Genomic DNA, 24,279 nt, shown 5'->3' with positions numbered 1-24,279 from the left:
CCTCTCTGTCCCTTCCACTGGGAACCCTGAGGGGCTACCTCCGCTGGGTCAGGACATACCACACGTAGCGGGAGGCGGGGGGCTGCAGGGGCCTGGGGCAGCTGCAGGTGATGCCAACATAGGTACTGTCCAGGTGTGTCATGGAGCCCAGTGATGGCAGTGGTGGGCAGGACCTGGCTGGGGTCACAGCCAGGAGGGCCCAGTGGCCAGAGTCCAGCACAGCAGCTCTGGGTGGCACTCCCTTCAGATCACGAGGAGGGACGTTGCTCTTGGACCCACTGTGGGACTCACCTGAGTGAGAGTGGCCCTCTCTCCTGGCCACCTCCAAAAGCAGAGTGACCCTCTCTGGAGGGAGGGGCATTTGGGGTGACTCTCGAGTTCCCACAGACTGTGGTCAGGCCACAGACTTGCAAATAAAAAGGCCAGAAATAGGAGGCAGGCCAACTCTGAGAGGGAGTCAGCAGGAACCAGAGGTCAGCAGAGCCAAGGACCAGAGTCTGCGGGGTCCGATGACAGGACAGCTCCAGGCAGTCGGGTGTCCCAAAGAGGGACAGAGGCACATTACAACATGCTCACTGCACAAGAAGCAGGCAGGCCAAGCGCATCCACAGAGCTGAGCCGGAGGTAGCTGCCAGTCAAGGGTGCACACAGGGCATGCTGGCTCGTCAGCGCAGCAGGTCACACGTGTGGCCACGAGGGTCCTCCCAGAGCCATAGGCACATTACTTCTAGCCGAGATAGACTAAGGGCCAAGTCTCCCCTCCCACCTGAAATGCCTTCAGAGTGAATGGCACACACACACCAATGGCTTGGAGACCTGGAGTCAGATGGCCAAGGTCGGGGTTGTCCCCATGCAAGAGCCAGCAAGCAGCATGTCCAGTGCACCCAGCCTGCTGCCCGGAGGGACCTTGTGGACTGTGGTGCAGGGAACGGGAGGCCAGGTGGAGCCCACAGGGCTGCTTCGGTGGGGGCCCACAGCACTGAGCTTGCAGGCGCCTGAGGGGTGACTGCACAGGGGTGCCCAGGCTGGACCCAGCACCCACAGTGCACGCAGAAGCGGGGAGAGCCTCTGATGCACTGCAGGGAGCCACCTGAGGCTGGGCAGGGCTGCAGCTGCGCCTGCCCACCAGCTGGGCTGCAAGCCTCACGGCGGCCGGGCCCTGGGTGGGGAGAGCTCAGGGTGGCTGGCTAGACGAGCTCTGGTCGACCTGTTTCCAAGTACCTAAGTTCAAGAAAATCTACAGGAATGCAAACTCAGCACCTAGCAAGGAAAACCACAGCGTCCAGGGACCATCTGGACACAACCCAACACGCAAAGAGGCAGAATAGAACCACAGGGAGAAAAGCCGCAGCAAATCTGACCCAGGATAGACACATGTGCAAACTGCAGGTGTTCAGAAGTAGAGACACAGAAGGCACAAGAAGACCCCAGGGGACCTCACAGAGCCAGGTGAAGGGTGCGTGCCAAAAGGGGTCCGAAGGAGGGCACGGAACTAAGCAGAACAAACCACAGCAAAGCCACGCGGCTGGAAGCTCCCTCAGCCACCTGAGGGCACAGGGCATCCAACCCGAGGCACCCAGAGACAGCAAGGGAGAGGGGGAGTGACGCACAGCGGTGCCGTGACTCCAAGTGGCAGTGCTCATGCAGCCACGGGCCCTGGGGGCAGAATGAGTAACGGTGGCTGGAAATGCCCAAACGGGATGCCAGCTACGAACCCCAGCGGCACGGAGAAGGGCCGTGCACCCTGACTGTGCTGGGGGAAAGCAGACCTGGGGTGGAAGCAGAGGGTGCCCTTTCCAGAAGCAAGAAGAACTGCCAGCCAAACATGCTTTGCAGGACCACAGAGATGGCTCCATCTGCCAGGTGCGGTGGCCATGCCTGCCATCCCAGCTGCTCAGGAGGCTGAGGCAGGGCACCAAGTTCATGGCCAGCCCAGGCACTTAGTGAGGCCCTGTCTCAAAGTAGAATTAAAATACAAGGGCTGGGGACCACAAAACAAACTCTTTCTACCCACCACCCATCCATCCATCCTCTGTCCATCTATTAGCTACATATTCGGTCATTTATGTCCATCTTCTATCCACCTACCTTCTGTCTTCTATCACCCATCTTTCCTACCTATCATCGATCAGTCACCTGTCCACCCATTATCTATATATCAATTTTGCCTATCCTCCTATCTACAAAATGTATCATCTACCGTCAGTCTTCTATCTTTATCCACCTATCTCTGTCTTTCCATCATCCATCATCTACCTTCCTTCTGTCAATCATCTATCTTTCTACTCATCTTCTGTCATCTACCTACCTCTGTCTGTACCTTCCTATCATCTCTCTACCTTCTATTTGTCCCCTATCTCCTGTCCATCTACCACTCTTCTCTCTCCATCATCTCTCCTCTATCTACCTCTGTCTATCATCCATCCATCTCTCCATCTATCTCTTTCCATGTATCTACCCTCCACCCACCTACCTTCTGTCACCATCTACCTATGGGACAAACTTATGCAGTGGGAGGACAGAGGAGGGATTCACGTGGGGCTGAGGCTGTTTGCTCCAAGGACACTGGGGAGAGGGTGGGCGGCTGGAGATAATTGCCACCAACACTGAGTTCTTGAGCAGCAGTCTCACAGGGGCTTATTTTGTTTGTGGACAAATAGATAAAAAGTGTCAGTGACAGAAGCCTGCTGTGGGATTGTGGCTCTGGAGCGGCGGTAAGGAAACTCCAAGTGAGGGTAGGAGGGCCAGAAGTGGCAGCACGGGCTTGCTCTGCCCTGTGCTGGTGCTGGGACTGAACCCCGGTGTGTACCACCGAGCCACGCCTCAGCCCCTTTCACCTTTCACCTTGAGTCAGGGTCTCGCTGTTGCCCAGGCTGGCCTGGAACACACATCCTCCTGCCCCAGAGTCCGCCTCTGGGATTACAGGCTTGGCCACTGCACCTGGCCAAAGGCAAGGTTTTAGTGTCGTTGCAAAATTCCCACAAGTGACACAAATCATGGATCCACAGTTCCTGTTCACACGACATATCCTAAGAGATGTGAAGACCCATCAACAGAAGGCAATAAAGGAGAAAAGAGAACTTAACCGGGGGACAGACGGGGTTAAAGGCCCCAGGACAAAGCTCAAGCCTGTCAGTAACCACAGCAAATGTCAGTGGGTTAGTCTGCCCAATGGCCAGAGGGAGGAGTTCCAGGGGTGTGCTGGGCTTGCAGAAAAAACCCACGTCTTACTATCCCCAAGGCCATGAGTGGACAGACTTGCCCAAGGAAAACCCAAAGGCACCAGGCACACCATATTCCCCACAGACAAAACGGGTGCCACAGCAAAGGCCTCGCTGGGAGAAGACCGCTGGCCAGGAGCTCTGGTCATTCTAAACGCAGCTGTACCTCGGAGCAGAGCTTCAGATGGTGTGGAGGAAATGCATGAGCCGAGGAGAAAGCTGAGCAGACGTGCTGTCAAGGAACACACCACAAACGGCTCTCGGTCATTAACTGTCCAGCAGACCTCAAATGGACAGGCTGAAGGCGGCATGGGCAACGTCCATAGCAGCCCAGTCTATCGGGCAGAAGCAGGCTCAGCGCCTTTCACAGGTGTCTGAGCACAGGGTGGTCAATTCAGAAGCAGCCACAGAGAGGAACGGAACACCCCCTAATGTGGGAATTTAAAAGCAATTTGTACGCAAGTTATGAGTGAAGGTAGGATGGAAAGTAAAATATGTGAAGAGCTAAAGAATAAAACACCCTCTGTCAAAGGGTGTGGGGTGCAGCAAGACAGGCATATGGAGGGACATTTCTAGCCTTGAGTGCTTGTTAGAAAAAAAGGAAAGTTGAAAACTAATTATCTAAGTTCCAAATTAAGAAGGTAGTAAACCTCAGAAGACCTGGGGGGAGTGGAAGGAAGGCATCGGCACGACGGGACAGAGCCAGCAGACTTGTCCGCACAGTTGCTGTGGAGCCTGAGAAGTCCCACCCAAGGCCACACACAGGTGACCCCCGCCAGCCCAGGCTCTCAGAGGACCCGACTCTCACGGGGGTGGCAGGGCCGGCGGGACAGGAAGGACGTCCTGTGCAGGTGGGGTGGGAAGCCTGGGTGTGCCTCTTGTGCTCAGAGCAGGAGGTGGTCTGGGGAAGGCGGGAGGCTGACCCTGCACCAGGACCTGCACTAACAGGAGGAGGAACTGGAGGCGCAGCCCCGTGGGGGTCGACCACACTGGCCAAGTGGCAGTGAGTGTCCCACTGCCTGGCTCAGGTGAACATGACTGCCCCCACCCTGGGTTCCTAGGGCCCCTTGTCTCTGGGTGCCATCCAGGTGACTAAGGCCTGCACACCCTGAGAGCTGACACAGCAGGCTTTTTAGACCAAGGCAGAGGGACAGCAGCATCAGAGATCTGTGCTGTGGGTGTGTCCCAAACCTTATCCGCAACCGGGTGACCTCCCCCTGGGGGTCCCGAAAGCACCTGTGCATGTCGGAGTTCCAGGTGGATGCCACCCTAGCACCACCCCCCCACCCACATGTACCCCTGCTTACAACGTCCTTTGAAACAGCCCAAGGCCTGGACGTGTGCTCTGGGCCCTCGTCCTCCCCAAGCGTGCCCTGCTCCTGCGGGTCTCGCTTCCCTAGGAAATCTCTCCAGGCTCTTTGGATGCATGCTGAAATTCCTGTGGTCGAGAACCTGCCAGGGCTTGGTTAAGGTCCCTTCTCCCTTTGGGGAACCTTCTTGGACCCCATCTGGTGACAACTAGATCTGCCCAGGGGACGGTCGGTCACTGCCCTCCCACTGCACAGAGGAGGACACCAGGCGGGAGGGGTGGGGGAAGGGCGGTCACAGGATACTGCCAGGAGTCCCCTCTGCCTCCACTCTGCTGGGCTCGAACACCCAGCCAGTTGACCTTTGAGCCCTTCTCATCCTGGGGTCCCGCCACCCTGCATTCAGCTCATGCTAGAGTTCTGGAGTTGGGCCGCTCTCCTGGGGTGGGGAGGGGACAGCTGAGAATGCGCCAGAGCTTGGCCGAGACCCACCTCCCACCTGGTAGTGGGGCTGCAGGCAGGTTCTGGAGCCTCTCTGGGCTTTGTAGGGAGCAGACCTACCTCTGAGGTTGTGGCAGTCACAATCTGCCCCATGCTTATACTGGGCTCTCGGCAGCACTCCTGCCCATGGCACATGATGGGAGCCTGGTGTGCACAGTGCACCCTGGGCCCCCCCACAGCATGTGACTGGCACGGGACATGCACAGTGCACCCTGGGCCCTCCACTGCACATGACACGGGGGGTGATGTGCACATGTGCACCCTGGTACCCCACAGCATGTGACATGTGGGTGGTGTGCTCACATGCACCCTGGGACCCCCACAGCATGTGACATGTGGGTGGTGTGCCCACGTGCACCCTAGCCCCCCATGGCATGTGACATGTGGGTGGTGTGCTCACGTGCACCCTAGCCCCCCACGGCATGTAACATGTGGGTGGTATGCTCATGTGTACCCTGTTCCTCCACGGCATGTGAAATGTGGGTGGTGTGCTCACAGGCACCCTGGCTCCCCCACGGCACATTACAGGAGTGTGCAGTGCTCACATGCACCGTGGCCCCCCAAAGCATGTGACATGTGGGTAGCGTGCTCACGTGCACCCAGGCCCCCCATGGCATGTGACAGGAGTGTTGTATGCCCACGTGCACCCAGGCCCCCCACGGCATGTGACAGAGTGTGGTGTGCCCATGTGCACCCAGGCCCCCCAAGGGCATTTGACAGAGTGTGGCGTGCCCACGTGCACCCCTGCCCCCCATGGCATGTGATAGAGTGTGGAGTGCCCACGTGCACCCCTGCTCCCCATGGCATGTGACACAGTGTGGCATGCCCACGTGCACCCAGGCCCCCCATGGCATGTGACAGAGTGTGGCGTGCCCACGTGCACCCAGGCCCCCCATGGCATGTGACAGAGTGTGGCGTACCCACGTGCACCCCTGCCCCCCATGGCATGTGACAGAGTGTGGCGTGCCCACGTGCACCCAGGACCCCTATGGCATGTGACAGGAGTGTGGCATGCCCACGTGCACCCCTGTCCCCCATGGCATGTGACAGAGTGTGGCGTGCCCACGTGCACCCCTGTCCCCCATGGCATGTGACAGAGTGTGGCGTGCCCACGTGCACCCCTGCCCTCCATGGCATGTGACAGAGTGTGGCGTGCCCACGTGCACCCAGGACCCCTATGGCATGTGACAGGAGTGTGGCGTGCCCACGTGCACCCAGGACCCCTATGGCATGTGACAGGAGTGTGGCGTGCCCACGTGCACCCCTGTCCCCCATGGCATGTGACAGAGTGTGGCGTGCCCACGTGCACCCTGTCCCCCATGGCATGTGACAGAGTGTGGCGTGCCCACGTGCACCCAGGACCCCTATGGCATGTGATAGAGTGTGGCACGCCCACGTGCACCCAGGACCCCTATGGCATGTGACAGGAGTGTGGCGTGCCCATGTGCACCCAGGCCCCCCATGGCATGTGACAGAGTGTGGCGTGCCCACGTGCATCCAGGCCCCCCATGGCATGTGACAGAGTGTGGCGTGCCCACATGCACCCCTGTCCCCCATGGCATGTGACAGGAGTGTGGCGTGCCCATGTGCACCCAGGCCCCCCATGGCATGTGACAGAGTGTGGCGTGCCCACATGCACCCCTGTCCCCCATGGCATGTGACAGAGTGTGGCGTGCCCACATGCACCCCTGTCCCCCATGGCATGTGACAGAGTGTGGCGTGCCCACGTGCACCCCTGTCCCCCATGGCATGTGACAGAGTGTGGCGTGCCCACATGCACCCCTGTCCCCCATGGCATGTGACAGGAGTGTGGCGTGCCCACGTGCACCCAGGACCCCTATGGCATGTGACAGAGTGTGGCGTGCCCACGTGCACCCAGGACCCCTATGGCATGTGATAGAGTGTGGCATGCCCACGTGCACCCAGGACCCCTATGGCATGTGACAGGAGTGTGGCGTGCCCATGTGCACCCAGGCCCCCCATGGCATGTGACAGAGTGTGGCGTGCCCACGTGCACCCAGGACCCCTATGGCATGTGATAGAGTGTGGCATGCCCACGTGCACCCAGGACCCCTATGGCATGTGACAGGAGTGTGGCGTGCCCACATGCACCCCTGTCCCCCATGGCATGTGACAGAGTGTGGCGTGCCCACATGCACCCCTGTCCCCCATGGCATGTGACAGAGTGTGGCGTGCCCACGTGCACCCAGGACCCCTATGGCATGTGACAGGAGTGTGGCGTGCCCACGTGCACCCAGGACCCCTATGGCATGTGACAGGAGTGTGGCGTGCCCACATGCACCCTGTCCCCCATGGCATGTGACAGAGTGTGGCGTGCCCACATGCACCCCTGTCCCCCATGGCATGTGACAGGAGTGTGGCGTGCCCACGTGCACCCAGGACCCCTATGGCATGTGACAGGAGTGTGGCGTGCCCACGTGCACCCCTGTCCCCCATGGCATGTGACAGAGTGTGGCGTGCCCACATGCACCCCTGTCCCCCATGGCATGTGACAGAGTGTGGCGTGCCCACGTGCACCCAGGACCCCTATGGCATGTGATAGAGTGTGGCATGCCCACGTGCACCCAGGACCCCTATGGCATGTGACAGGAGTGTGGCGTGCCCATGTGCACCCAGGCCCCCCATGGCATGTGGCAGAGTGTGGCGTGCCCACGTGCATCCAGGCCCCCCATGGCATGTGGCAGAGTGTGGCGTGCCCACATGCACCCCTGCCCCCCATGGCATGTGACAGAGTGTGGAGTGCCCATGTGCACCCTGAGCTCCCCAGTGAGGGAGACAGTGCTGTCAGGGCCTGCCGGGGCCTCGGTGGACACCTGACCCACTCTAGACCTGCGAGAGCCGCTTCCCCCCTCCTGTCCCCTCTCTGCCCCCAAAGCTTCCAGGACCCTCTGCCTCCTCTGCCTCACCATGCCCAGGGAGGCAGGCTCAGCCCCCCATGGGCCCCGCCCTTCATATGGGTGTCCGTCAGCGGTCACCTGTTCCGTCATCTCCACTGATTCTGCTGCTCTCAGCTGCCCCGTCCTCAGCCCGAGACCTCAGGTGGCCCCTGGCCCTGTGGCACGGGGTGCACCCAAGTGTGTGCTGCTTCATGCAGCCCTCTGGGGCCCCAGGAGCAGCTGTGGGACGAGGACACTGCTCCTCCATCGTCTGAAGCCCTGCCGACTCACCGTGAACTGGCGCACCTCCCCTCGGTCCACCAGCGGGCGGTCCTTCTCAGGCGTGATAGCATAGGCCAGTTTCTGAGGGAGAATGAGCTGTTGGCATTGGTACCCGCAGGCCCCCACCGGCCAGAGGGCACCAACGCCCCTCAGGGGACATGTGGGCAGATGCAGGAGCCCACAGCCCGCATGTCCTGGTGGGGCATCTGCCAGTGTCCAGGCCCAACTTGCAGCCCAGGCTGTGGTTCAGGGCCCTGTCCCCCAGCCCAGGTGTGGCGGCTCCACAGTGTCTGCTGGGAGCCCCTGCTTCTCTCATTCAGCGCTGAGCCTCGTCCCTCCAGCCTCGAGAACAGGCTTCACCAGGACTGTCCCTGAGTCCCTGTCCCTACCTGGGGCCTTGGGTGCCTGGTCCATGTGGGGGCACAATCTGGTGGCACCAGTCTAGCTACTGAGGTCCCTCTTGGTCTGTGTGGGAGCTGGCACCAGAATGGCCGCTGGGGCCCACTGCATGCAAACCTCTCCCCCGTGGGCTCCGCACCGACTGCCCATGGTCCTGGGCCCTGGGGAACCCGTCTCCCTCCAGGAACTGCCCGGCACCTGCTTTACAGCAGCTTGGAGGTCAGCAAGCGTCCACAGCAGACAACATCAGCTTCCTCTGAGGCCACGGCAGCCCCAGGAGCTATAGCCCTGTCACAGGCTGCACTGGACCCATTCCAGGCCCTGGCTGGCCTGAGGACAGGGGAACTGGGCCAAGGGCAGCCTGTGAGGCAAGGGGCCCTCTGTGGTGCCTCAGACCAAGGGACGCTGGCTCTAGAGTGAACCCTTGGACCCGGGTACACGGATGGGCTCTCCCAAGGCACTGCTCCTAAGCAGGCCTGCAGAACTCGGGCACAGAGCAGAGCTGGGGACCACCTGGGGGCTCTCAGGGAGGACAGTCCTTCCAAGGAGGTCGTCCCTCATCCCTTCAGGAACTCAGGGCAGGAGTCTGACATGGCCTCCGAGACCTGTCTCTGCCCTGCTCCAGGGGCAAAGCCGGGTGGAGAGGAGGAGCATTCTGGGTGGGGGCCCAGAGCTGCCCGTTGCTGCATCAGGGGCTTCACCTGGCCACCCTGGAGGGACACAGGTCACCTTTTCACCACGGCAGTGTGTGGGTGTCCATACACACAGACACACGGACTCACAGGTGGACACATGCACACATACGGTCGTTGACAAGACACAAATGTGAGGTGACCTAGACACACACGTGGACACTGCACGGGCTCCTGGACTCATACTCCCTGCTGCACTGGCCCCACCCCTCAGCCTCCCCATCTCCCCTGGTCGGGGCTGAGCCAGGGCGTGGACACTGCCCAGACCTCCTGGGTAGCCGGGTGAGGCGGGAGGGGCCGGGCGCACACCCACCTCTCGGAAGGACCCTGGCAGGCTGCAGAACTTGTAGGCTGCGTACAGGGGCACCATGGCCATGGAGGACGTGGCGATGACCCAGCCCAGGGCATTGGCCCAGGCAGGAAAGACGTAGGCTCCGTAGTGGGGTGGCCTGAAGGTCACGATGCTGACCACAACCACAAACTGCAACAAGGACACAGGGGTCAGGAATGCTGGGGGTGGGGGTGAGACAGAGTGGCAACCCCCAGGGTTGCCCCACCGCACATGCTGGACCCTGGCCAGGCCCTGCGGACAAGCAACCTGCAGAGGCGGCTGGACAGCTAAAGCCAGGTCCTTTGGAGTGTATTGGTTTGGATATGAGGTGTCCCTCCAAAGCTCCCATGCGAGGTCACGCAAGAGTGTCACAGTGAAGTGATTGGGTTAGGAGAGCTCAGCTCTAATTGGTGGTTGATCTGCTGATAGGGATGGGTGGCCACGTGGGCAGGTGGGGTGCGGCTGGAGGGGGTGGTCCTGGGGCTGTGCCTCTGGGGATGCTGAAGCAGAGCCTCTCTGTCCTGGTGTTGTGTCCTGGGCCGCTGTCCTCCTGCACGCCCTTCCGTCATGCTCTGCCTCTCCTCGGGCCAAGAGCAGTGGAGTCAGTCCACCACGACTGAGCCTCAGAAACACGCGCCTTTTAAATAAACTTCTCCTCTCCTGAGTTCCTGTTGGGTCTTTGGTCACAGCGACACAAAGCTGCCCAGAACAGCGGCATGTCCTGCTCCGTTCTGCGCTCTCCTGCCCTGCCCCAGGCTGCTCTGCCGACTCCCCTGCTCTTTCCTGCCCTGCTCACCTGACTGTGCCCCACCCTCCCTCCCCGCCTTCCTTCTCTGCCTACCCTCCTTGCCCTGCGCTACCCACCTACCACCCACCTCCACCCACTATACCCCTCCCTACCCTGCTCCGTCTACCCCACCCAGCCTACCTACCCTCTCCTCTGCTGAAATCAAAGCCACACCAGCTCCCTCCAACACACCGAATCCCATCTGAGGCTGGAAGACACTGTGGCTCTGTGGCACCCCGGGCAGCCTGGGCGTGGCCTCTTCACCCACTTTTGAGAGGGATCTGGCAACTGGCATCATCTCAGACACACTATGATGGCCACAGCTGCGAACGGAGGGCGTGTGGCAGCCGCTGACAGGAACAGGTCCCATGTCGGAGGTCTCTTGATTGATGGGGATGGGGTCTCATTGCTGTGGGGGTCTTTTCATGCTGTTGCTCATTCTTCCCCTCCACAGGGCGTTATCAGGAACACGCCCTGCACGTGGGCCACACACCCACACGTGCACTGCAGCCCACACGTGCCCCCGAGTGTGTGCTGTGCCCACACGTGCACAATGGAGTGTGTGTACCTGGCGAGGGGCCTTCTAGAGGGAATGCAGGAATCCTCGGGGACACAGTTCAGGATGCAGCTTGGAAAGCAAACTCTTGGCTCTTCTCAGGGTCCCCAGTTAAGGGCCCACACAGCCACCTTGCCGAGCACATTTGACACCTGTCTGTGTCTCAATGTCCTCTTCAGTGTTGCCTATTACCTCAAGGCTTGGAGCCAAAAGACGGAGGGTGGGGCTGGGATTCAGGCTGGTGTTGAGCAAGGCGTGGGAAGCCCACGGGTCGCTCACGAAGGCTGGAGCACCAGATAAGCGTTGCGGCTGCCTGCGGGTCTGCGTGGCTTGGAAAGGCCGCACTCCCACAGGCACCGACTGTGAGCTGGTATACCCTCTGGGAGCGTGTTAGTGCCCTGCGGACTGTGCACACCCACAGTGCACCAGCTCCCTGAGGCCGGAGGACAGGGCCATGCTGTGACTCAGGGAGACAGGACAGTGTGGAGCTTGGTTTTCTGTCACATGCAAATTTCATAGGAAGGGCTCTGACCCAGAGTCCTCATGTCCCCACCAAGCTGGCAGAACAGTACGAAGAGTGTTGAGTAAGAGGTTCCGAGATGCAGTCAGGTGTCTGTAGGTGCTGGTCTCCCAAGACCTGGGTCGGCTCTTGGTGGTATGAGTGCTGAGAGGGGCAGACAAGAAGGTGATGGCACGGTGTCCTCGGGGCAGCTCCTGAGCTCCACGTGGGGTCCCCAGCAGGTGGAAGCACTTTCCCGGGATGCCGAGGGCTTCAAGCCGGGCTGGGGGAGCTCGCCCACAGAGCCACAGGTGGGCGTGGAGCCACTGGCAGTTCCTCAGGCAGCCTGCTGGGCCTCGGGCGTCGCGTCGAGCCCTCCAGGAGAGCACTCACCACTTCTCGCCTACACCCCAGGTGCTGCTGTCAGCTCAGGTTCTCAGACCTCCGCATGTGAACTTGCTGGGACCGTCCAGCTGCTGGTGAGTCTCTTCACCTCCCAGGGCCCCTGCTGGCCCTTGGGAGAGGCCCAGGCTGCTCTGAGGGTGTCTGGCTGCGGCTCTCCTCCAGGGCTGCCCAGGTGGCTGGGGATTCCGGCAGGTGTGCCCGCCTGTGACAGCTCAGGATCTGCTCCAACCTGCAGCCCTACACAGCCAGCGTCTGCACTGGCCAGGGCTCTGGCTTTGACAGGCCTCCTGTTCTGTGCTGTAGCAGATGAGACTGCCAGAGTCCATCCTGAGGCCACCGGCTGCTGCCAAATTTGGGTGCAACTCTACAAAAACAGGTGGCTGGGGGACTTTGCTAGTTGGGCCCAGTCGGATCCCTGTCCCTGCTTTAAGCCAGGGGCTTACTGGCCACATTAATGATGCCCAGGCTGAGGGGCCCTGGGGACAGTGGAAGGCTAGTTCTGTCTCTGACTCGCAGCAGACGGCCTGGCTGGTCTCTAGGTTTCCTCCGACACAGAGGGACAGCTCAAGGCCAGGACTCGCTGGGACCTGAGTAGCCCAAGGGTCCTGCAATCCTGCATGAGTTCCTGTCCAGAGGCCGAGGTGGAAGATGCCTCGGGAGGCAAGAGAGGATGTGGGGGACCCACCTGCCTCCTCTGCTGAGTTCTGAGACCCCAGCTCCAGCCACAGTGCCCCGGGCTCCAGACCCTGGGCACAGGCCAGCTGGGGCTGAGACGGAGTGACGGGCGGCTGTGGCACTTACCAGAAGGAAGCAGGGGCTGACCAGCTTCCAACACAGACGCCAGTACAGGCTGGGCCGCTGCCCCGTCATCTGCTTGATGTCCTCACTGAACTGCTGGACACCTGAGGTGGGGACGTGGCGACCACAGGGTCAGGACAGCCATGTTCCCATGACACTGAACACATGCCAGTTCCTTTTATGCTCAGGGCTTCCACCCTGCAGACCCCAGGCTCTGGCTGCACTCAGCCTTCCGTGGAGGTGTCCAGGACCCCTGCCCTGCCCAGACCACCTGGTGGCCTTGCAGACTATGGGTCCCACAGAAAGCAAGAGGAAGCCGGCCTGGTGGCCACAGAGAAAGCACAGCAGTGTGACTCTGGGCTTACCGTAGAACCAGGCCACTCCGATGACTTCAATGAGCACTCCAAAGAGGATGGACGTGCCGGCTGCGAAGTGGTCCAGCAGTGTGAAGACGTAGATGCCCCCCTGGAAGAGAGGGGGCCCGGCTGGACTTGGTCCCCAGCAGAGGGAATCCCTGCTGTGGGGCCTCCCTCACAGGACTGGCCTGCGGGTCCACTCTGCAGATGTGTCCTGTCTACTCCCGCGGAGCCCAGAGTACTGAACTCCAGCACATGCAGCTATCACGAAAAGCTTGACACTAGGTCCCCTTCCCAGGACTCCAGGAGAAACAGGCAAGTGCCACGCTCAGGATTCTTCTGCCACCTCCTCCCCTTGCCCACCCAGTCCCCCACGTCCCCACGTTCCACTGAGGGTGCTTCCCGGAGCTCCCTGGGTGGTGGCGTCACTCTGGGACCACGCTCCAGACAGGCAGCTGTCCTGTGTGGGGCTACGGGGAACTGTGTTTGGGGACTTGCAGCTTCTGAGAGATGCAGCTGGCCTGCCCAGCCCGATGGCACCAACCACCTGCCCACGCCAGGGAGAGCAAGACCCGTGCGTACGTTGGTGACGCAGAAGAGCGAGAGCAGGAAGGTGGCCAGCACGATGCCGAGCGTGAAGAGCTCCCGGTGCCGGTGCAGCAGCGGGAACTCGTCAACCAGCCCCGTGATCACGGACTCCATGCCACCCATCTGCAGGACACAAGCAGGGCACTGGCACCACCCGGCAGAGACAGTCCTGTCGTGGGGGGTGTGACCCGGGAGGGACATGGGGGAGGGGCCTGCACAATAGCTCAGAGCTGTATGAAGAAAGGGCTTCCGTGAGGGACACTTCCTTGGTGACCTGGCCCTCAGAGGGCGGCCTGGAGGGTGACCACAGCCACCCCAGGCATTGGCTCAGACATATGTTGAATACCACGCGGGACCTTGCAGGCCAGGCTCTGCTTCGAGGGCAGCCGGGTGCTGCTGGGCTGCCCAGGCTGCTCAGAGACCTGTGTCCTGTCAGCATCCTCCATCTGAGTGCAGGAACACAGAGGCCCGGGGTCACAGGGCTGTGACCGAGCTGGGTGGGGGGTGAGGGTGGGCTGTGGCCGGTGGCCCTCACTGCTTGGGAAAGGGATTCCTGGTCCACGCTTTCCAGCAAGCATATCTTGGGCCCATCAGGATGGGCAAATGCAAGAGCCACTGCCCCCTCCCGCCAACCCTGTGACCCCCGAGGCTCAGCTCATGGGGCAGAAGGACCCTGAGAAGGTGCTGCCAGCCCAGGCCCCGCGAGGGCCCGGGCAGCCTCCACTGCCGGCCGTGCATGCCCTACGGCTGGTCATGCTTTCTGAGCCAGGCCTCTGGTGGCTGGGGCCTGCTGCATGTGTGCTCAGACTCTGGGGGGCCCAGGGTGGACACACTGAAGGCCCAAGGGGGAAGAGGAAGGGTAAGCTGAGCTCCAGGAACCACTCAGCTCCCAATCTGGAGGAGAGGAGTCTAGAATGACTTGGCCTGCGTCCCTTGAGTAGGCTCTGTGCTGAGCAGGGAGGTTCGGGGGACCATCCATGGGTCTCTGGGTCTCTGCCTGGCCATGCCAGGGCATCACCCCAGGAACACGCCGAGCATGGTGCTGAGGGCCCCAGGGGGCTGGGCACAGCAGCCAGGGCCCACCGGACTCACGGCACTGTCGATCCCCAGGGTGAGCAGCATGGCGAAGAAGACCACCGCCCAGGCGGAGGACAGGGGCAGTGTTGCGATTGCCTCAGGGTAGATGATGAAAATCAGCCCCGGCCCTGCAACGGAAACCCGCTCTGGTCACTGCAGGGCTTGGCTCTCTCACTCACCCACCCTGAAGGCCGGCTCCACCCTGTCGGGGGCCCGGGGGGCTGACGGGTGGGAGGTTTTCCGGCCGTTCTCCTTGAGGGTCCTCCGTCCTGTGAACTCAGCGCACACCTGGCCCAGACCCCAGAATACGCACACCCAGAACCCATTAGGGGCTTGTGCTTGTCCCCCATCGCCACCCGAGTCCCCACTCATTGGTGTGCGCCCGGGCTTTGGGGCGCAGGGGAAGCAGTTAAGGCAGGAACAGAAGCGAGGGCGGAAGGGTCGTGGGCAGCCTGCGAGGCTGCCAGTTAGCCCTGAGGTCTTTCCAGTGCAGGCACACACAAGCACACGTGCCCACACACAGGCACACTCCCAAACATGCAGGTGGACACTCATGACAATGCACAAACATGACACGCGTGTGCCACAACATGTGCATGAACACTGCGCACACAGAAGCACACCCATGTTCACACTATTGGTGGCCTGGCTGTAAAGTGAGAAGGACGTCACAAGCATGCTGCTGACACCTGCTTCCCGACTGTCCACGCTCACTCCGGCCAACTCAACGCAAACGGACATGGTGATGTCACTTCCAAGAGGGCACCTCGTGGATGAGCGTGTGGCTGACCTCCCCACCACCCTGCAGCAGGGGCCCTGGAAGACCACACAGATGCAGGCACCCCCAGCAGGCCCTGGAGGCTCGGGAGGCAGAGACTCAGCCCAGGGGACGCCTGAGGTGACCAAGCAACACTGCTGCTGGGCCCGAGGCCTGGTCACGGTGCACACCCAGGATCCTAAGATCAGCTGCAAAGCCGGGGCATGCTGTCCCAACAGGATGAGGCCTTGCAGGGTCCAGGGGAGGTGCCTGCGAAGGCCCCAGGGTGGCCCCCTGCAGGCCTCACTGGGGACATTCGCAGAAGCAGCCGAGAGGACGGCAGGGGAGCAGGCTGGGGAGTGGCAGGCCTCCAGCACAGCCCCACACAGCTCCATCCTAGAGGGTCCTGGATGATCCCACCCCATGTGGCGGACAGCCTCAGTTCCAGCTCACTGTGGATGGGCACCTTCACGTCTCCTGCCGACCCCAAGTCTCTAACTCCTGCGACCCCCCGTCTTCTGCGTGTCTGGCCCACAGGAGGAACTCGCACTCACTGTCTTAAAGAACCACACCCACAGGGTCACCGGGATCTGCCGTCAAGCACGGCTGGACCTGGGCGCCCTGCAGCTCTCAGGATGCCCTGTCAGCTGTGACCCGGGAAGGCTGTGGCCTGGCGGAAGGCAAGGACAGCGAGCCCACCTGTGGTCTCTGCCTGAGTTGGCACTGTGCCCTGGGGTCCTGAGAACTGGGGCTGTAATGACATCTTCTTTGTCAGAAATGCAGACACAGGCAGCTCACTTCCGGGCGCTGGGGCTTCAGGGCCAACGCCACTTACCACACCAAGGGCAGGGGGACGGGTGACGGCGGCGAAGGCAATGGCAGAGCCACTCCCGGGGCTCCTCTCCTGCCCGTGCCAGCATCACTCGCTGTGCGGGGGGGGCAGCCTTCTCAGGACCTGCCCAGATTCTACCTGCAAAGCGAGGGTCCTACTGCGTGGCCTCTGGGGACCAAGTGGGTAACCAAGGCTGGCTGTGGCCAGTGCTCAGGGCACAGGCAAGGTGGCCCTTCCTCCAACTCTGGGCCCCAGGAGGAGGTCAGCTGGTGATGGCACTGTTGAGGTGGGGCAGGTCCATCTGGGTGCAGTGGTTATCATGGCCTATCTGCACACAGCCCTGTCCCTTCCACTGCATGGATGCCATCTGCCTGAGGCCCTCACCAGAGAGGAGCTGGTGCCAGCTCCACAGGCAAAGTAGATGTCACTTTCAGCTCTTGGACTCTGTGAGCTAAGCAAGCCTCTTTTCTTGGTTTTGGTGGTGGGTACTGGGGATTGAGCACAGGGGCACTTAACCATTGAGTCATATCCCCAGCCCTATTTTGTATTTTATTTAGAGACAGGGTCAGCAGGAAGCAAAATCCTTGCTTTTGCTGAGGCTGGCTTTGAACTTGAGATCCTCCTACCTCAGCCTCCCAAGCCACTGGGATTACAGGCATGCACCACCATGCCCAGCTAAACCTCTTTGCTTTATAAAGTTCCAATCTCAGGTATTTCATTACAGCAAAAGAAAACAGACTAAGACACCATGCCACTCAAACACACAGTGCTACAGCCCTCCCACTTTCTCAGTTATAAGACACAGGTGTGGAAAGACATTTGGAATCTGAAAGCAGGCTGTATGAGTGAGAGTCCACATGCCAGGGACTTTGGGGATTTCTCTGTGACCTAAATTCTATCTACGTACGTCATGATCTCTGGATCTTGGTCAGAAACAGATTAATTGCTGACATCAAGAACAAGCCAGCTTGGTTGTGGCAAGGCCAGCACTGCTTAGACCTGTGTCACATGCAACTGCAGCAGTTCAGTCCCCCTCCCTGGAGCTGTAGGTACCTCCATCAGGGTACAGGCCCTGAGGGACAATGTCCTCCTCAGACCTTGCCAAAGGACTCAGGGTGTCTGCAGGAAGCATGTGTTGAGGGACAGAGGTGTGAGGTGCTTTGGGGACTTGTGGCTCTGTTGGCCATGTTGGCCTGGTGCAGAGGGCTGCAGAGGGTGGGGGACTACAGAGGGCTGGGGTCTGCAGAGGGCAGGGGTCTGCAGAGGGCTGCAGAGGGCAGGGGTCTGCAGAGGGCTGGAGGCTGCAGAGGGCAGGGGTCTGCAGAGGGCTGGGGGGCTGCAGAGGGCTGGAGGCTGCAGAGGGTGGGGGCTGCAGAGGGCGGGGGCCTACAGAGGGTTGGGGGCTGCAGAGGGCTGCAGAGGGCAGGGGGCTGCAGAGGGCTGCAGGGGGCAGGGGGATGCAGGGGCAGAGGGCTGCAGAGGGCGGGGGGCTACAGAGGGCTGCAGAGGGCAGGGGGCTGCAGAGGGCTGAGGGGCTGCAGAGGGCAGGGGACTGCAGAGGGCTGGGGGCTGACGCTGCTTCTGACAGCAGGCTGCTGTGGGGCGGGCACTGTTAGGTTGCCCTTGTTCAAGCCAGACACTCATGGACGGAGGCTCAGGCCCCGCCTGTTCCCTTTTCATCTTGGGGAGTGGGGAAGGTGGGGCGGGGCTGGGCTCACCGTCCTTGGCCACGTCCCCAATGGGCACGTTGTGCTTCTGTGCCATGTATCCCAGGAAGGAGAAGACGACGAACCCGGAGGAGAAGCTGGTCAGAGAGTTGATGGAGGTGGTGACGATCGCGTCTCTGCAAGGACAAGACAGGCCGTTGGTGCCAGCCGAGCTGCAGCCCTGTAATTTCCCAGTCATTACTCTCCATTTCCTGTGTCTGGGGGGGGGGGGCAGGAGCTCTAGAGGGGCTGCTTCTCCAGATGAGCTCGGCAGCCCTCTGCAGCCCGGCAGGGCCTGACCTGTGGCCACCCTGGACCTCCTGCCTCAGGGTGGGTGAAACAGCCTATATTCTGCTGGCCCAGGGTGGTAACTGCCCCCTTTGCCAGGGGGCTGCCAAGCAGGGCTTCTAGGACCAGAGGTGTGCACACCCCTGTGACATCACTGAAATGCAGATCCTGAGCGGTGGCCCAGTGGCCGCTGTGTGTGCAGGCACACATGGGGACGCTGGTGCTGCCAGTCTGAGGTCCTCACTGGAGGGCCAGAGGCAAGCCAGGAGGGGCCAGGGCCCTCAGGCGGCCAGCGCTCTCCTCCTGGGTCCATGTGGCCAGCCTGCCGCAGAAGAGTGCATTTCACCCGCAGAGAGCCTGGACCCGGTTGACACGGGGTGGACTCTGGGCTGGGGCTAGCTGGGGGCCTCCTGCATGGTCTGACTGTCCGTTTCGCTGCACTCAGTCTGAACTTTGTGCAATTTAATCTTCATGATGTGAAAGAAAGTGAACCAGGCTCTGAGGGTGGGAGGAAGCAGGACTCAGACTCGATTCTGTTTGCTTTGGGAGGATTTGGGTTTGGCATGAGGCTGCAGGTGGCCCGCGCCCTCCTGAGCTGGTGGACCAGCCGAGTCTCCTCAGGGTCTGGCATGCCATCCTGGGGTCCAGGCTCCCTCAGTGCAGGCCTGAGGGGCACACTGAGGTGGCTCCTTGGGGTAGGCGTCTTGGTGAGGTTGGACCCTGAGCAAGGGGACAAAGACTGCTGCGCTGGCCTGGGGAGGAGGTGGCAGGAGGAGAGCATGTCTGCGCAGAGGGCTGGCTGTGCTGCCCCACTGTGTCCCCTCCAGGAAGGTCCTCCCCAGGAGGGGGCACGCATTCCTAGGGACCAAGACCCCAAACCCATGGGTTTCGATACCTTCCTCGAAGTGAGAATTAAGATCTCACTGAGTGCCCACCTTATTTTCCATTTAAAAATCTGTGTGGCCAGAGGTTGTGCAAGCAGGGTTGAGCTTCCAGGGACCCTCGTTTCCCCACGTCAGCGTCCCTCTCCCGGCCACCGGCCAGCAGTGATGCCGACTAGCTCTCACAGACCTCTGAGGGCCGCTGCAGCTCAGGACTTACCTGTAGCAATTGTTGGTGAACTTGTTGTAGCTGGAGAAGGCGATGAGCACCCCGAACCCAACACCCAGGGAGAAGCACACCTGGGTGGCAGCATCTATCCAGACCTGCAGAGCCGGGAGTAGTGAGACCGCTGCTAGAGGCAACGCAGGAGGGCGTTCCTCGCCCACCCACCTCGGGGACCTCTGCAGCTGAAAGCCTCGGACTCCAAGGAGCAGCGAGCCTCCCTCCTCCCACCCTGTAGGAAGCAAATGGCATTAGCAGAGTGCTTGGCGGTGGCAAATGCCACCAAGGGAGTGACCCTCCTGCACCACTGGCCTGAGAGAAAGGGGGCAGGTCTGCGTGGTCTGCCTATGTCTGAGATCCCCTTAGAGCGTCCACACAGCTGTTCCACACGACCAGGGGCATCTGGTCCCTTCCCACTGAAGCTGCTTTGCGTGTTAAAGCACCAGTGAGCCGACGCTCCGAGTGGCCCCCGACACTCCGCGTGGCCCCGCCGCTCGGCATGGTCCCCCTGACCTGCTAACTCGTGCTTTGTGTCTTTCCCAGCACCCCAAACCCAGCAGTGAGCCAGCATGAGCGGTGCCCAGGAGCTGGGGGCCACCTGAGGCCAGATGTTGGTATCCAGCAGGTGGCTGGCCCACTTCCTGAATGTGAAAGGAAAGTATGCAGGTCAGTAGCTGCCTGTGGTACATGACTGTTCACGTCAGGGCCTGCAAAGGCCATCAGAGCCCAGGCCTGTCCGACTCCTGCACAGCCCGTGGGAGGCTGAGGAGAAGCCCCGAGGGTTTGGGCAGAGGCCGCTACCTGAGGCGTCTGGGGCTGAATCCAAGGAATGACAGCAGGAGCTCCCTCGGGTTGTGGGGTGGGAGGGAGGGCTGGAGGCCTCCAGTGTCCCAGGCGACTCCCCTGTTTGAGGGAGGCGAGCTGGACGCAGAGGAGGCCAGAGCCTCGGGCTGCTGGAGCCTCGGGCTGCAGGGCACCAGGTGCCTCCGTCCTTTGGACAGAATGTCAAGATCCCCAGGGCCACCATGTTGGGGACCTGTGTTAGAGAGCAGCTGGCCAGCTGATCGTCAGGGCTGAAGAGGTGGCCCAGCATGGTCAGGCGGGCAGCGGGCAAGGGGGTCCCTGCTCTGCTGTCCTGTGGCCCCAGTGCCAGTGATCATGCCACCCCTGCTCAGGTGGCTGTGGGCAGCGGGGGCAGCACTGACGAGTCCTGCCTCCTGCATAGCCCTTGGCCCTTGCCCAACTGATGTCACCCCAGCCTGGGCCAGCACCGGGCCCAGGCCCTCAGTCCTGCCCTCCCCAGCCTCTTCCCCGCTGCTTGCCCACCCGTCTGCGCAGCCATCGTCCACCGCCTGCCTCAGTCTCCTACCCACGTCGGCCTCCTGCCCAGCCTCCAGCCACCGTCCTACTGCCCACCTGTTCCTTCTGTCCCCTGGTTTCCACGCCCTCACGTCTGGGCCCCGCTCTCCTCTGCGGAGTGCCTCCCACACGTGCACCTGCTGCCCTCTTGCAGGCTGCCTGCTCCTGCTGAAGCCCTGTGCTCTAGGTGGCCCCTGCTTTGCCCTGGATTCTGGAACATACCTCCCGTAGGCATCCCCTGCCCGGCTGCCCACCCTGCCCTGTGCCCACCCTCCACTCTGCCCACCCTGCCCTGTTACCCACCCTCCACTCTGCCCACCCTCCACTCTGCCCACCCTCCACTCTGCCCACCCTGCCCTACTGCCCACCCTCCCTTGCTGGCCCACCCTGCCCTGCTCCCACCCTGCCGTTACCCACCCTCCACTCTGCCCACCCTGCCCTGTTACCCACGCTCCACTCTGCCCACCCTCCACTCTGCCCACCCTCCACTCTGCCCACCCTGCCCTGTGCCCACCCTCCACTCTGCCCACCCTGCCCTGTGCCCACCCTGCCCTACTGCCCACCCTCCCTTGCTGGCCCACCCTGCCGTGCTGCCCACCGCGCCCTCTGCCCTGCTGCTGACGGCTGCATCTCGCCTGGCCTGGTCCACACCACAGTCCCCTTTGCCGGCTCCTCCACGCCCCAGCCCCCAGGGTGCTCCTGTCCACTGCCCTCAGGCCTCTGCAGCTCTCAGGTCTCCTGTGCCCTGAGGCCACCACTGCCCCAGGCGTCCACTGTCCTCAGGCCTGGCCTCCATCTTCAGCTGGGCTTGCCTCACCACCTCCTGCCCGCCCTCCTCCCTGTCCTCGTCTTCCTGCTTCCCTGCGCACCTGGAACTGACTCCTGGCCTTACCTGCCTAGCGCCACACCTGCGGAGGCCTCCTGCCCCCGCCGTCCCCTGCTGCTGCCCCTTCCCACAGTGACAGCACCCCTGGATGGCCTCCGCCCGGCCATCCCGCCTTGTCCACCTGAATCTGACATCCCCACAGAGCTGCTCTCTCCACCACCCGCGCCCAGGAGCCCCTGCCACGGGCCACTGTACTCCTCTTTGCCCAAACAGCACTGTCCCTTCTCCCTCCCGCGGGGACCCACCCCGCAGGGCCTGGCCAGACCTGGCCTCTCTGAGGCCGCTCCATCCACATGCTTTAACCCAGAGGCTCTCTCCCTCTGTGCGGCCTGACTAGATTTGGTTTCCCCCGGGACCAGATTGAGGTCACCCTCTTATTGTGCTCAGGCCCAGGAGACCCTGGCGCAGGCAGCACTGCGGGTTGGTGGACGGGGAACCGCAGCAGCCGGCTGAGCCGCACGGTGTTTTCTAGAACTCCCGGGCACCCTTCTGGCAGCAGGTGGCAAAGGGGAGGAGCGCGAGGCAGCCCTGGGGTTGCCTGGAGGACTGCCCCCCAGGGTCCTCCCCCTGCACCTGCTCGGGCTCCCTGCTCTGCACAGGCCCCTCACCTGGCCTGACAGTGCAGGTGCCAGCCGGCCTGCACCTGCTGGACAGAGATGTTCCTGCCCACTGCTTGTGGGACTCCCGGGCCAGAACGTAGGTGCTCATGGCCTGGGCCCTGCCAGCCCTCGAGGTCTGGGGTCCACCGGGGGTTACTCACAGATGCCTCGCAGAGCCGGTAGAAGTCCACGCTCAGGTAGGCTCTGATGCCGTCCAGGGCCCCAGGGAGGGTGATACCGCGCAGGAGCAGGGCGGTGAGGACCACGTAAGGCATGGTGGCTGTGATCCACACAACCTGCAAAGAGCAGGTGACACTGGACTGCCCAGGCCACTGGGAGGGGGCCGTGGTACATCAGGTGCTGGCAGGAGAGCAGCACAGGGTCACCTAAGTGGTGAGTGCTAGGAGGTGGCCTCTGAGGGCCGCCTGGTGTCCTGCGTGTCACACAAATGCAGCCCAGGGAAGCTCATTGAGTGGACCGCAGTCCTGTGTGTGCTGTGTGCCTCTGTCCTGTGTGTGTTCCAGGCCTCTTGCAGTGGGCAGGAGTGGCTGGGCTCCCGATGGGTGAGGGGCACGCCAGCTGACCTTGCTTGGGAGTGAGAGGACTGCTGTCCCGGAGGGCTGAGTGTGCCTACCACAAGTGCAGTGACCGCTGTGTTAAAACTGCTCTGGGTACCCACGTCCCTCCACAGCACTTTCATAGGAGAGAGAGAGAGAGAGAGAGAGAGTGCGCCAGCACCCCCTGTGCTTGTCTTCACTTTGGAAACCACCTGCTGTGGGTGATTCCCTCTCCGTTTCCTTCCCCAAACACAGCAAGTATCTCCTCAACCCCACAGGGCCACATGTCCACTTCTGCCCATGGACAGACACTTGTCCATGCTGACTCAGCTATGGCATGTGTCCCGACCATGGCTGTGCATCCACCCTGACCTGACCACCATCCTGTGTCCACACCTGGTGGCGGGGCCCAGCACTCACCTTCCCCGAGGTCTTCACCCCCTTCCACAGGCTGAAGTAGAGCAGGACAATGACCAGGACCAGGCAGGCTGTGAGCTGCCACCGCGGAGGGCCCAGGTCGTCGATGCCACGGCTCTCGTGGAGATGCAGCACGCCACGCCTGGAGGGGCACAGGGGCTCAGAGGGCAGCCACCACACCCCGACCTGGACAGCTGGCCAGAGACCTGCCCTCCCTGCTCAGCAGGGACACAGCAGTCACACCCAGGGAGAGGCTGGGAACCCGACCAGGCACGGGATCTGACCAACCAGAAAGCCTGCTCTGGAAGGTCCAGCCCACCAGCCCGTCCCCAAGGCTTCTGGACACCCGGCCCTCACCGCCTGCCCATGGCACCCTGCTGTCTGGAGTGGGGAGGGAACGGGTTCCCTGGGTCTGTGGGGAGGGAACCCCAGGAACCAGAGGGAGGCTGCTGCCCGAGATGGCCCCAGGCTTCCTGAAGGCCGAGCAGCTCTGAGCAATAACAGGCTCCTGACCCCTCCCACTGCCCGGCTGCTTCAAGGAGGCTCCTCAGGGACGGACTTGGGATGACTCTTCTCTGGGCTCCATCAGGGTCCCCATGTGGCTCCTGTCCCCAAAGGGCAGAGTGTAAGGTAACAAGGAGAGGGGGTGGGGTGGAGCCAGGCTCCAGTCCTGGACACTAAGTCCTGGTGACCACCTGCAGGAATCTGTAGGAAAGGAGGGACAGGAACAAGAAATGTGAACTGAAACCAGGATGAGACCAGTGAGGTCCACGTCCACCGTGGGAAAAGACTGAGTCGGCACAGACACTGCACTCTCCGGGGAGGAGACGGGGACGTCGGCTCGGCCTGGGGTTCGACAGCGGATTCCTAGACACACGTGAAACCTAGACAAGTCTGACGTCATCAGGTGTCAAGACGTCTGTACGTCCGAGGAGTCCATCAGCGAGGGAGCAGGGACTGTGGAAGGGGGAAGACGCGCCCAACTCCCCGCTGAGCAACAGAGTGGCAGCCAGAAGGAAGGACTCCCAGGACCAACAGCACGGCACAGCCCTCCACGCTAGGGTGGGCTCCGGCTGGC

At 61.8% G+C, this 24,279-nt stretch overlaps 1 protein-coding gene across 1 annotated transcript in view; it reads right to left on the bottom strand.

Annotated features, from left to right (window-relative positions):
- Nucleotides 1-24,279, bottom strand: part of Slc6a3 (solute carrier family 6 member 3) — a 40,030-nt gene that overhangs the window by 1,983 nt on the left and 13,768 nt on the right. Inside the window, exons 5-14 of the mRNA XM_046430416.1 lie at nt 23,205-23,343; nt 22,389-22,523; nt 19,381-19,484; nt 18,004-18,128; nt 14,712-14,824; nt 13,614-13,742; nt 13,041-13,140; nt 12,679-12,779; nt 9,613-9,780; nt 8,218-8,289 (exon numbers count right to left, since the gene is read on the bottom strand). Coding sequence (XP_046286372.1) covers nt 8,218-8,289; nt 9,613-9,780; nt 12,679-12,779; nt 13,041-13,140; nt 13,614-13,742; nt 14,712-14,824; nt 18,004-18,128; nt 19,381-19,484; nt 22,389-22,523; nt 23,205-23,343 — 1,186 coding nt within the window. The remainder of the gene's footprint in view (nt 1-8,217; nt 8,290-9,612; nt 9,781-12,678; nt 12,780-13,040; nt 13,141-13,613; nt 13,743-14,711; nt 14,825-18,003; nt 18,129-19,380; nt 19,485-22,388; nt 22,524-23,204; nt 23,344-24,279) is intronic.

Source organism: Marmota monax, unplaced genomic scaffold (assembly GCF_021218885.2).
Source record: "Marmota monax isolate L192 unplaced genomic scaffold, Marmota_monax_Labrador192_F-V1.1 WCK01_AAM20220418_F8-fsc00082, whole genome shotgun sequence".
In the NCBI taxonomy this organism is placed as follows: domain Eukaryota; kingdom Metazoa; phylum Chordata; class Mammalia; order Rodentia; family Sciuridae; genus Marmota; species Marmota monax.
This window is presented reverse-complemented; position numbering and strand designations above follow the sequence as displayed.